The sequence below is a fragment of the Zosterops lateralis genome (assembly GCF_965231275.1).
Source record: "Zosterops lateralis genome assembly, chromosome: 18".
Classification (NCBI taxonomy): Eukaryota; Metazoa; Chordata; class Aves; order Passeriformes; family Zosteropidae; genus Zosterops; species Zosterops lateralis.
The window spans coordinates 2,870,279-2,883,965 of NC_139778.1; the positions used below are offsets into that span (position 1 = coordinate 2,870,279).

Consider the following 13,687-nt stretch of genomic DNA (forward strand, 5'->3'; position numbering starts at 1 on the left):
ACTGGGAATAACAAATGGGCTTTTCCAAGCAGCACCTCTCAAAGGGCAGGTGCTTTACAAGGTGCAACTTTTCATCTCTTGGACTCCGTAAATCATCTATAGGATCAGAGACTTGCACTGGCAGTTCATTTGCTTTCTCCCATCATCAAACACAGAGGGGTCTTTGAGAGGGTGTAAGAACCTTAATACCACCTGCTCAGGCAAAGAAAGCTTAAGGAAGTTTGTAGAAGCAAATTCGCTGATTATATTTTAAGTGGATTAATGGAAAGAGTAGGACAAAATCCAGCTGAAACTCAGTTCAACAAGCTCAGTGCAACCAGCAATTGGATCAAAGGATACACTGACAAGCTGTGCTACCTGGCACACAGTGAAGAGATGTACTGGGAAATAAGGTTCCATTCCCTCCTCACACTACTTTTGCACTGACAAGATTCATGCAAAACCAAAATTCCAGCTGTGAAAATTCCAGCAGCATCATAAAAATACCAGAGATCTGAACTAAGATGCACAGATGTTTCCCAGCCTTCAGACTTACACCAAACAGTAACCAACCTCCAGTACAGGCCAGAGACTTGCTGTCCATCTGCCAAACCTTTCACTTGCCATGGGGTGCTGGTACAAAAACTTCCAGCGTGGAAAGGACTGTGGTGGGCAGATGTGTCAACAGGTGACATTCTGGGCTGATCTAACCACTGAAGCCAAGAGGCACTTCCAGTATTTTGTAACACTTACCTGGCCCACCTCCACACCCCTATTTTATACTCTCCACAGTGAGTGCAAAGTGTCCTACCAAGGCATTTGGTGTCCCTCCTTTTTTAAGCTCAGGTCTTGCAGGGATTCCAGCCACAGAGGCTTCTCAAGTGCCTCAAGAAGTTCAGATACAGGAAGATTTTTCTCTTTTAGGATAATCCACTTCAATGTAATACCTGAGCAGCAGGAGAACACAAGCCATTGCCCACCAAAAAGCCTGTCTGAATATTGTTCTCTGCACTCCTCACCAAAAAAGTCTTACATTGACCTCCCCATCCTGCACAGCAGGATGATCCAGTACTATTCCCATATCTCATCAGTGCCTGGGAATGCTTAGAGTGCAAGCACAACTGGGTGAATGAGTCACACTGATGGATATGATGAAAGCAATTATAAGGACCACAACTTCGAAGATTCTTGTGTAGAGCTGTTCTTCATATCCATGACCAACTCCACAGGCTGGATTTCCATAAACCTGTGGAAACTGTATAAAAGGTGTCCAGTAGTTCTGTTTTGCCCAAAGTCCCATCACTCACTGCCAGGTTTTGCAGTTAAAGTCACAGCTATCTTGGACTGAATTAATCAACAGCTCTTCATGGCACAGATTCCTCACCCTCCCTTGCATGGTTATTTCTGAATCTCCTATAAAATGCAAAATCACATCTAAATCCTGAAGGAAAAAATATTCGAATGAGAAGGAAGATTATTTGTAATTATGAAGATTAAGCACCACGAGAGATAAGCAGATCATAAATTTCACTTACAGGAACTACTGACCTGCTTAGATTAGTTATGAGTTTACTATCTAGTCTGGGCAGTGATAGAGCTCCTGGTGGGAGCTGTGGAGTATCAAAAGGATTCCACCTGGCTGCCATCCCAGCCTTCCTGTGTATCCACTGGTGAGTGCCATCTCTGTTTACAACAGCCAGGTCAGGGGAAACCTTTCTACACAAATGGTGAAAAGGCCTGGGCAGCTGAAATTCAGCACTATTTTACTCACAGAGATATGGAGTTTCAGCAAATCAGTATCCTTCTACTCCATGAAGGAAGCAGACACATTCCTTGCTATGCTTAAAAGGCTAACATGGCAACCAGCGACATTAGCAGTGCTTTGCATCTCTGTCTGTTTTTTAAAAGCTGTATTTCAATTTTGGTTTATTTTTAAAGAATGGTAGGCAACGTGTCGACCTACCCGGATCTTAAAGAGATGTTCTCCCTTTTCCTTGTTCAATATTCTCTGCAAAAAAAAGAAAAAAAAAATTGCAAGCCAAAGATCTACCCACAACCACATCAAATCTTAACTGCTCCAAGGTGATGAGAGTCTACACAAGGGTTAGTGCAGCCAGTTTCTTCTTCAAAATCTTTGGACATATCAAGATGTGCAAGTCAGAACTCCTGTGAGGAGGCGCCTTGAAAAATGATTCAAATAAAAAAGAATATTTTCTTCCCAGACACAAACCCTCTATGTTTGTAGACAGAAGAAGGTAACAGAAATAAGCCATGGTGGTACTTTTGCCTGGTGTAACCTCTTGGATCATGTACAAGTTTGGGTTAAAGAGCTGCTGACATTTTCTGAAGAGTAAGAAAAGATGCTTGTGGTATCTGTAGCTTCTGAGGAGGAAAAATAAAAGAGAAAAAACTAGACCAACCACCATATTTTATAAAACAAGAATATCAAAGAACACTTTCATTCAGATGTGCATAATATACACCCAAGTACCACATGTTAAAGGGAAGATCACTGGCACTAAAAAAAGAACATTCCCAGGTGTGTAAACATGTTGCTTTAATTAAGTGGTCAAAAGCAGGTTAAGAAACACTGAAATAAATCCTGTTTGGAGCTGACAGCACAAATTAAAATGACAATCACCAAGAAATATAATGCTGCATTTACAACAGAGCCTGGGAGCAAAAGGCTGCTCAAGAATGAACTGTTTTGTGTAGAGATAACCTTGGAAGGATGAAAACATCCCTGTGCCCAGCCTAAACACAGGCAAGATGGGGGGAGGGAAGTAGGAACAGACCTATGGTCACTCCAGTTTTTCCCCCAAACTCCCTTTGTGGCAGTTTGCTGGGCTCTGGGATTCAAGCAGACCATTATCTCTCAGTATAAAGTACTGAATTCCACAGCCACTGAAACAATTTAACAGATGGTGCTCCGCTCTCTTTCTCGAGGAAGCATGCAAAGAGTCCCCATGCATTTGTTAAGGCACAGCCCAGAGCCAGCTGCAAGCTCTGAGACACAAAAGCACACAATCAAAGGGAATAACCTTGGAGTGACATCCTGTCTCCAAGGCTCTGATTTCGGGGGCTGCAGTGATGTGGGCTCTTGCTGCCACTCTAGCGCAGCATTTTAAGTGCAGTTAGAAGCACCTCTGGCATTTTTCTGTTGTGGCTCCCTACGAATCAGAATATCTCATCAGGCCACACTCACAGGACAATAAATAAGCCATTACACTGCCCAGCACTCATTAATTAGAGGCACATGATCCCTGCTAGAGCAGGGGGAGAAGGTGCATGCCAGGACATGCCAGGAGCCCGGCCAATTCACCGGGAAGCCCACGGAGAATGGCACAGAGCACGAGCCCTCGCTGTGGGGCTCTGGGGCTGCTCCCAGACACAGCTCTCACCTCTCTCCTGGCTCTAACACAACTGCCTGCAGCTTCAATTGCCAAGGCTGGGATGCTCCACACTGATCTGGTCCTAGCCCAGAGTGGGATGCTCCATAAAAAGTCTCAGCCACTCCCCAGGAATGTTCCCAACCTTCTCCCTGCCAGGCCCAGTTTTGGTTGCTGAGCCAGGCAGACTCACAGACCACTTCTGAGGGTTTGGGGACAGTTTTGGTGTCAGGAACATCGAGTTCTGAGCAGCAGCAGCACGTGTCTGACCTTTCACAACCAACCACACAGCTGAACCCTGCCACACTCTGCCCTCAGAGCTTTCACCACCAGGAAGGGAGAGCTGAATGAGGGTTTGGAATTATGTGACATTTGAGGTGGGAAGATGCTGAATTGGACAAGAAATGAGGCACAGCAGAGAGGGTCAACACAGACACTTTCACCTCTGTCTGGCAGAGACTGTGACACAACCAGAATGCACAGACTGCTTTTAGACAGGGATAACCTCAGAACTCTGCACCTCCAGAACCCTGCTCACTTAAAACCAGGTATCTCTCAGGTTAGAAAACTGCAGAGAAAAGCAAGTTCTACTCAGAGTTTTGGACAAGTCTGCCCCACAATCCATCCCATGACAGAGAGCTGCCAAGCCACAGCTTGACTGTTTTACACTGTGCCTTAGGCTTGCTGGGATGGAAGGTCATTGGTCAAGTGCTGAGTTTGTGCAGCAGGAGATAAAATAAGAAAGTGATGATACACAGCAAATTAGTTCGTGTTTGGATAGCTGAGGACTGAAAACAGCTTTCCATTGGATTTGTAACTAAACTAGACAAGGGCACATTTCTGTATGAACAACCATTTACAGGGTTCTCCAGCAGCACAACCTTCCACAGTTGAGCTTCTTTGAAGTGACATGACTGGAAATAAAAATACAATCACATCAATTCCTCTGTAGCAGACAAATGTCAGCTACTGATATTCTGGAGGACAGCATCCTCCAGAATAGGAGGGGAAGGAGAAAGTGAAGAATAACCATGCAAATTCCTGCTTTCTTGGCCAGGCATAAAAAAATCCCTTGTCAGGAGAAAAATAAAGTGCCAAACTTCATTGCCAAACCCTACCTGCCCCCCCAAGGCCCAAGAGGAGTTTCACCAGCAACAAAAGCACTGTTTAACTGATTGTATTCCAGTGAGACAACTGGGGTGACGTAAAATGCCTCCAGTCTTACTTGCCTCTCCTCCACAAGCTGCCCATAAACTGGTTGGATGTTCTCTCTGAATTTCCAAAGATTAGATGATTATCAGTAGCCTAAACCACTGCTGGTGTTGCCACATGCAGCCTTTCCCACGGGCACCTCTCAGCCACCTTCCTGCTCCCAATTTCTGTCCTACCACCACCTGCCTAGAAAGCTAAATCCTCCCAAAAGGGAGCTGGATTTTGATTGCACTGTTGTTATTTGACTGCTGCAGGAATACAAGCAATCCTGAGGAAGGCATTTTCCCAGAATATAAGCTTCCTCTTTTTCTTTCGGTCTCTGCTCCCAAATCAATGGCAAGAGCTCCAGAAGCAGGTCAACAACACTCTTGGAGAACCTATTCACCCTAGTCACATAAATCTCAAAACCTTGTCAAAACAGACATTGGAATATGATCACCTGGGTGCCAAGGTGAAGATAATTTCCAGCAGTAACAATGGCTGCAGAGAAGGGAAGGCAAAGAGCAGCCCTCACCTCCCCAATGGAGCCAACAGCCTGTCTCAGTGGTTGTTATCTCATTACTTACACTTTTACATCTCCCTTGTTTCATCAGCTCAATGAATTCTATTGCTGAACACTGTAAAAGCACCACCTTTATCAGAGGTTTGTCAGTCTAACACTATGGAGCAGGAACAGCCAACGAGAAAATACTGATGGCTCTGCATGGCCACAAGGAGTTAAATAAAAACCTTCCCCTGTGACTTCTCCCACAACTCACTTATATCAGTCTTTCCATGAAAAAAAATTCCACTGGTCTAACTGCCTTTAGGTTGGTTACACCCACACAGATAAACCAACAGAAATTTCCCACCAAACTTTTTTCTTTTTTCCCCCCAAAGGTAAGCAGAGAAGCTTGCTCTTACATGGCAGCTCCAGGCCAGGATGCACAGTTGCATTTTTGAGCATTGGAGGGGAGTGACGCCCGTCGTCCATGTCCTGCTCCGTGCACTGAGCCTCCCCATGGATCACTGCCAGCCCCAGCCGCAGCCTCTCGGCGTAAGACTGAGCCCTGCAAGACAAAAACAGACCCTCAGGAAGGTGCTGGGCTGATGCAGCTTCACAGCCCACTACAGACAGTCTCTCCCACACCAACAGCAAGCAAAGGCTGCACCTCTGTGGCTGTTTCTCTGCAGGAAACTTCATTGGAAGTAACTCTTCATTCCTCAGTAATATCCCAAAGCCCACTCTACCCCTTGGCTCCACCTCAGGGTCTCCTGTGCTCCTCCACATGCAAAATACTTTCTGAGATGGTCAGGCACTGCTGAAACTCCAGCAGCAAGTCTGACCCCAGGTGAAGCATTTCAGTGAGACCACCAGAGTTATTCCCACAGGGGTGGGAATACAAAGTTCAGCTGCCTATCTGCACCACATCCATCCCATTTCCAGCCACAAAGGAATTATGACCAGATTGTCAATCCATCTGCCACCCTCCCATACTTTCCCTGGTGTATGTTCCACCAGCTCAGGTATTTTCCAATTAACTTTTAACCAGCTAGCAAAGCATCCATTTACCTTTTAGCAGCACCAGGAGATTTGGCTACAATAACTGCATTTCTGTAATCTGGAATCTGGATGTGATAAAAAGTTAATTGATTAAAAAAGATCTTGCTAGGGAGTAACTGGTTTGATATATGGCAGAGTAATTTCACCCACCCTCCTCCCCAGAACCAAATTTTCATTCTGTGACAAGAAACTAGAGAGGCAACTGCACTTGCTTCCAATACACAAACCAGTATTTGTGTATTCCTAGTTTAACCTTCCCCATATGGGGAAGCCTTGCTCTCACCATGTGGGAGCAGATCATCATCTCTTGCACATGGAGAATAAAACCTCCGTGCCCTGCTCCCAGCCCTGCTGTGCTCAGCACTCCTACACTCAGCCCAAGACAGAGTCTATCAATAATTCAGAGCAGTCAGAAATCCAGCACAGCACAAAGGGAGGGGGGGAAGCAGTTTAACAGGATTTCAGGGGTGATTAGAAGCAGGAGCACAAGTAGCATCTCTCAAATGACACTAACTCCACAGAGAGCAAGCTCCTCTCCTGCCTGTGCTGCACTTCAGTTTCTACCCAATAAGAGAAGTGTAACATCTTTCCATTAAACATGCAATAGGTACCCCCTGAGAAAGAATTCATTAACAGGATTGACCTAGACTGACACCACCACCTCTACTTAAGCAGAGGCCCAATGCTGCCATCACATTAAAATGAGCTCAGACAAGTTGATATACATAGAACTAGAGTAACCTCACTTCTTCCTGTATATACTGAAGCAAGAAAGGGGATGCTCTCAGGTTGTCTACTGGAAAGCTGAAGAAGCCTTGGATTTCCTTTTGATGAAGGTCCATAGTGATAATGTGTGTTAAACCTAAGGGGGAAAAAAGACAACAATTTATTGAAAATATTCCCATGTGGCTGAAGCTCCTTCAACACCTCCATTTTCCAGACTTTTTTAGCTACTACTCAGTCTATTATGCCATGTCATAAAATAATCATAAACAGGTTAACACAGAAAGTTCTATAGACATAATGAGGATCAGACATGTGATGCCACAGCACTGACACTATTTCATTATAACATTTCTAGGCCACTTCCCCAGGTGCAAGTTACAAAGAAACACAAGAAAGCTGATGAAAATTAATTCCCCCAATGTGGCTCAAGATCTCAGCAACACATCCCCACATCAAAGAGGAGAAAGGAAGGACAGATGACCTCTGGGATGCCCAGCAGCACCAAGCCTGCCATGCTGCTGCTCCCTAGGACACTCACCTGCCTTGGCAAGCATTGAAGCCAGCAGCTTGCACACTATGGAGCCCCTCTTCCTCATTTTGCTCTGTTTGCTGTAGGGGAAGTAAGGGATGACCCCAATGATGTTCCTGGCACAGGAAGTCTTCAGTGCATAGGCCATGATCAGCAGCTCCATGACAGCAGTATTCACATCTCTAGGAGATTTGAACACAATTCCAAATATTAGCAGGCGTTTTTCCAATGCAACTCCTTTTCCATTTATACCCAGACCACCCCTCTCCAAAATTCCACACAAATAATGAATAATGTTACATCTCAGGCTAATGTATGCCAGACCCAGACTGCAGTCATACAGCTCTTTCCACCACACCACAACAAATTACAATCAACTCTTACACGTACAGGACACGAGACCAGCACTCAAGAGCTGTGGACTGGAATTTGATTTCATATTTTAACATAAGCTGTATGATGATTTCCCTCCATCATCTGACAAAAAAAAGGCTTTGTATAGAATTTAGTTTGGAACAAATGTCACTTGAAACAGTGTAATTTGAAATAAAATAGTCTTTTAAAGAAGCAGCACACGTGCAGCCAACACAACTTCAGCCACATTGGATTTCTTAGGGTATTTTTTCTTCTTTAACAGTGTAAGGCAGGTTATTTTTCCTGCCTTAAGAAATACTGCAACTGGAGGAGTACAAACTCCAGATACAGCACTTTGGTGGAGATCAGCATCTCCACAATCTTTAGCTTATCTAGAGATGGAAGGAACAACTGCACAGGAAATGCTAAAGGACTGTTTCTTGAAAGAAAAACAAGCAAACAAAAAAGTATCTTAGCAGAGGAATCATGGAATATGCTGAGTTTGAAGGGCTCCATCAGGATCATAAATACAATTCCTGGTACTGTACAGGACACCCCAACAATCCCATCCTGCCCCTGAGAGTGTTGCCCAAATGCTTGAGCTCAGACAGGTTTGGTGCTGTGACTACTTCCTTGGGGAGCCTGTTCCAGTGCTCAAACACCCTCTGGGTGAAAAACCTTTTCCTGATATCAACCTAAACCTCCCCTGACTCAGCTTCATGCTGTTTCCTTGAGTCCTGTCACTGGTCATGAGACTGGAATATCCATTTACAGTTTGCTCTCCCACAATGACTGGAGTGGCCCAGTAGGAGTGTATTAATCTACATTTAAATTCATTTTGGGATGGGGAAAAAAGGCTAAGACCTTAGTTCAGCTTTAGTTCTTAAGACCAACACCAAGAGACACTGTCTGCACCACCACAGACTGACTCAAGAACTTTTGGGAATGGAAGAGCAGGTGGTTCAGATGGCAGGACAGGCAGCCCTGCAGCACAGACCTCTCTCCTTGCCTGGAGGTTTCCAGCATGGAGAGCTCCCAGTGACACACCCTGTCCCCAGCCGGCTCAGGAGGGCAGTGCTGGAGTGGCTGAGCTGTGCAGCCCACGGTGACAGGGCAGGGCTGGCTGAGCCCTCTCTCCACACAGCAGCAGAGGAGTAAACAGAGCAGCCTAAAGCTCTGCAGAGCTTTCTGGACACTGCCCAGACATTGCTCAGGCCCTGAGACAGCCACTAGAGACAGCTTCTCCAACTGCCCAGAGACATGACTCATGACAAACCTCTGACCATTCCACTTCTCCACTGCTCTCCCTTCCTCTGGAAATTAAACTCCACTTGTGCCTCTTCTTTTGTGAGGCTCTGGGTCTCTGCTGTCCCTCTGGCCCTGCACATAATGCCATTTACACACAAGAAAGCTTTGTTGGCTCTGGAGCACCCAGCCAAGAATTACATAAAACACAGCCCCCTGCCACACAGGACAACAAGCAAACAAAGAACTGTTTCTTCCCTTTGGTGATTTAGCTGTGCCAGTGGGGCTGTGAGAGAAGAAAAAGATGCTACTATCAGTGTCATATAAAAACAAAGTGGTCAAACTAAAGCCTGTTTAAAGTCCATCTGAGAAACTTAGTATTTTTCATCATTATTTTTCAACTTGCTCTTTGAAAATGCACACATATTCACATGGAAAGCAGATACAGAACGAAAGTGGGACTTCAAAAGGCACCAGCAGTTCTGGTGCTGCTGCAGGACACCAGCAGCCATACTGATGGAGAAGTTATTTAAGGAGGGTACTTCTCCCAGTATGCAAGCTGGATCCCAAGCTGGGCTCAGGGAAGCCCCTGCAGATCAGCTGGCACAGGCACTAGGCACAGGTGGATGTGTCTGTCCTTCCAGCAGAGCCCAGGGTGGGAGGGCTGAGATGGCTTCATGCTGAGCCATCACTGATCTGCTCCTCTGCAAGGGGCACAGACCCCAACCAAGGGCACCAGCTGGGGAAAATGACATTGGTGGAGGAAACTCAGCCCCAGCATCTCCAACACAGGTACCCAGGAGAGCACCCCAGGCTCCCTGCTGCCCTCCCCATCTCTGGCCCTGAAGCCATGCTCCGTTAGTTACTGCTGGGAGGGCTGAGCCAAGACCTCACACAGGGGCTGGCAGCTCATTACCAGGACACTCAGAGACAGCTCAGCCATCCCCCACACCCTCCTTACCACCCCAGAGCCTCCCCTGCTGCTCCTCATCTCTGCCTGGGCCATCTCTGGACACCCCTGCTCTGGAGGCTGAGCAAACACCTTACGTGACACTGTCCGTGGACTTTACAACAATGAGCACCAACACTCAGAACTAAAAGGCTCCTTCTGCCTCTAGGGTATCACAAAATCACCAAATTGTTCATTTTTCTACCCCCTAAACATGAAGTATTTGATTTTCCTTCACACAAATGCTAGTCCACACACCACTCTTGGATGGTAACTGCCCCTGTCGCCTTTCTTTTGGTTGTGCTACAGCTTTTATGACAGAGAGCCTGTACAAACATTCAGGTCTTTCTGTTCTCTCTCTGCATTTAAGATGCAAACCGTGAATTCACACTGCAGCATAACAAGGTTGTTTCCCTCTCGACTAAAAAGTCCTAATATTTTCTTTTCACACCACTACTGAGTGTGGAAGTCCTATTCCTAGATTATTCCACACAGTTGCTGTTCTGACTCTCCTGGAAAGCTCCCTAAAACCCGCTGTAAAACTGAGATGTCCTTGAACCTGTCCTCTCTAGCAATGCAGCAAGGCACAGCTGCAGTTTAGGAATGAAAGATGATTTGGCTGCACAACACTGGCTCCTCACCTGGAGGGCCTTGAACATTCTGGCTAAAAAAGATCCATTTCTTGGCCCCAAACACTGAATTCAGTTAATGGGAAAACAAGGGGATCAACAAGTTAAAACCAAAGGGGAGGTTTTCCCCTCCCAAAACCGTTCCTGTCCCTAACGCTCTGAGTCAGCTCTCTCTGAACACTTGATCTGTTTCATGTTTACACAGCTCCCAGTTACAAGTTATTTCAGAGAACTCCCTCACAAAGGACAACAGAATGGCACCATTCACCCGAAACATAATCTTACAGCAGGAGATTTTCACCTTGCAGAGATGTAGCTGCTCCCTGAGGGAGGAAACACTTGGGGCATGTCTCTGGAGAGAGATGAGCCCTAGGAAAATGTTTCTGCCTGCAAGAGCAATTCCAGAAGCCAGTAAGCTGCTCTAGTAGCCCCATTGATTTCTTTACAACAGGCTAAGCATTTCACAGAGGAAATGAACTTGAATTCTCAGTGGGCTCCATTTCTTTGGCAAGCAAGGAAAAATCCTCTGTCCAGGCAATTCTGCTCCTTGCTACTTTTGAGCTCTCCTAATCTATTACTTCCAAAATCTGAGCAGAATTTGGTAACTTGGAAAAAGCTATCAGAACAGGAACATCTTTGTTTTGTTAATATCAATACCTCATCTCTGAAAACAGCACCTCCCCTACTCACAGTAGGTCGATTTGCATTTATCATTTATTTGTAGGCTCCCTTCCCATCACCCTAGTGCTGCCCCATTACTCTTCCTGAGCCAGCAAGGAGCAAAGTTCCTGGAGTTACAGATGGTTTTCTAGCCCTGTGCTTACCTGCAGCACTTTTCTTACTCCAAACCTAGAACAGCCCAAAATAAAACCCAAAAAGGTCCACCATCATCAAGAGCTTAAAAGTACAGGAGGCAGGCTATGGGCTTCCACCTGAGCTCAGTTTCACATCACTACAGCAAAATGAGAAGAGTAATCCAGCCTGCAATGAAAGCAGCAGCTGCTGTTTGATGCTGGCTTTGTTGCCTGGTGGTTGGGAGGCAGAGAAAATCACGCAACCTGGGATGGAAATGCCAGTCAGAAATCACCCAACAGCTGAGCCTGAAAGGCCACCAACACACAGACCAGGGATGTTTCAGGGGAAACAATCAGTCACTCCTGTTCCTGCCTCAAGTGACACACTCCAGCTATTTGATGGGAAGCATCTCAGTGTTGCAATCAATCCCCTGGGAATGTTAACAGCTTAACACTACGTGAGGCCTGAGATCTAAGTCAGAGCAATGACAACACTGCACGAGCTCCACGGGTTATGGTTCACAGTCAGCAAACCACTGAACCATCTGCTGATCCAGGTATTCAAAGCCCATCCCAGGTGCAAAACTGAACCACAAGTGCCTCACCTGGGGATTGTCTGTATGATGAAGATATCCTGTCCACGGACAGACTCTTTAATTTCAACTCTTGTTTCTGAAAAGGATGGAAAACAGAGTCAGTTTTTTTCCCAAACATCAGGCTGACAGTGACAACACACCATGTCACAGCAGCAACCTTGACCCCTGGTCAGGGCAGATGAGGATTTGCTCCCCTGCCCTTTGTGCACACACATATGCAGGTGAGCCAAGTGGATTTTCCAAAGGCTGAACCTGAGTAGAGCTGGCACGACATATCACTGAGTTAGCTGTATTTACAAAGCAAAAGCAGACTCAAAAGCTGGGTTTTTAAATAGAATTTAGAATTTTAGAATTTAGAAGTTAGAATTTTAAAATTTAGAAAACGATTTCCTAAACTCTCAATGAGAAATCCTTTTCATGCTTCCATGGAGTGCTGAGAGCTGTCAACAGCACATTCATTAGTGAGCAATTAACCACCCAAGGCAGTACAACCTTCAGTACTTCCAAGAAGGTAACTCAGCACTTTTTGCACTTTGCTCTTTCACAGCTTACTATGGGATCAGCTCCATGCTGGCTGGAGAGCTCAAAAAGCAAAACCAGCAGCACCAAGTTCAGAGCGAGAACTCCCCAGTTTCACTATCAAGGTCAAGACATTTCAACACTGACACAGGCTGGAAGTTTGGGTCTCTGCTGAGCACCAATCCTACAGTCCCTGACTCAAATGCAAGAAGCTGAGCCCCAAGCAACTCTGCAAAGCCAAAGTAATGACTCCAGCCTTCCCAAGGTGCCTGCCTGCCTTAGCCACTCATTTCCCACACTGTCAGGAGCTAAAGGGCAGGGGCAAGGAAAAGGAGAGAAACAGCTCCTCAGCCGTGGAATTCCAAGTCTAATTGCCTTGCCCTGGCAGTAACCCCACAGGACTCTGCTGAGAGCAGACTGATTTGCTGTGCAGCAATGAAAAACGACTTTGGATCTCGTGGCAAGCAATCTGATTTAAAACCAACCCCAAAGGGCAGCGAGCTCTCCTGGGCAGGAATGCACCAGCCAGCCCAACCATAACCACAGCAGCTCTCCCACTGAGAGGCCCATTGGGGCTGCAACAGCAGCAGCACTACCACAAATCCTCCACCCCTTCCTCTAACCTGTAGCAGCTCTCTGGTCCTAATCTCTCTTGCAAACAAGGTAACAGAGGTCTTGAACTAGTAAATTACTCTTGGCCACAGAACTCTGCTGGCCAATACCCTTATGTTTTAGCCCAGCATCTGAAAATGGATACTTGGAGAGTGTTAACCTCCTTAAAAACAAAAGCAACCCCAAAGAGTCGTTTTCCCCAGCACAGCCATGAATTTCCTCATTTAAAAGCAAGGGTAGCTGTAAATTCTGTGTGGCAGGGAAGGGCTGAAAGAAAGCAGTAATTTAAAGGTTCACAAGGAAGACATTGAAAAAGCAGGGCATTACTTTTAAACCTGGAGATGTTTTGCCCAGCACGGGAGCATAAAAGATTTGGCAGCAGCTAAAACCTGAGGCAGGATTCCAGAGGAGAGTTTGCAGGTAAGCAAACAAACAAGATAACCAGGGAAAACAAGGAAAACGTTTAATTGCCTTGTCCAAGGTCAGCCATGGAGGTCCAGCACTGCCAGGAGCAGCAGTAACACCAAAGCTGAATCACTGCACTTCTGAGGCAGGTCTGGCCAATGGAGTTACCCAGCATTTCCAAGATCACCTCGAAACAGTTGCAAATA

The 13,687-nt window shown here is 46.0% G+C and overlaps 1 protein-coding gene across 9 annotated transcripts in view; it reads right to left on the reverse strand.

Annotated features, from left to right (window-relative positions):
• Window positions 1-13,687, reverse strand: part of PRPSAP1 (phosphoribosyl pyrophosphate synthetase associated protein 1) — a 29,300-nt gene that overhangs the window by 3,272 nt on the left and 12,341 nt on the right. For 8 of the 9 annotated variants that reach the window (XM_083874611.1, XM_083874615.1, XM_083874612.1 and 5 more), the window contains 5 exons: window positions 11,955-12,021; window positions 7,388-7,560; window positions 6,870-6,985; window positions 6,133-6,188; window positions 5,484-5,629 (listed from right to left, as the gene is read on the reverse strand). In XM_083874611.1, coding sequence (XP_083730737.1) covers window positions 5,484-5,629; window positions 6,133-6,188; window positions 6,870-6,985; window positions 7,388-7,560; window positions 11,955-12,021 — 558 coding nt within the window. Of the gene's footprint in view, window positions 1-1,942; window positions 1,988-5,483; window positions 5,630-6,132; window positions 6,189-6,869; window positions 6,986-7,387; window positions 7,561-11,954; window positions 12,022-13,687 lie in introns of all 9 variants that reach the window. The other variant, XM_083874613.1, reaches the window with a different exon arrangement.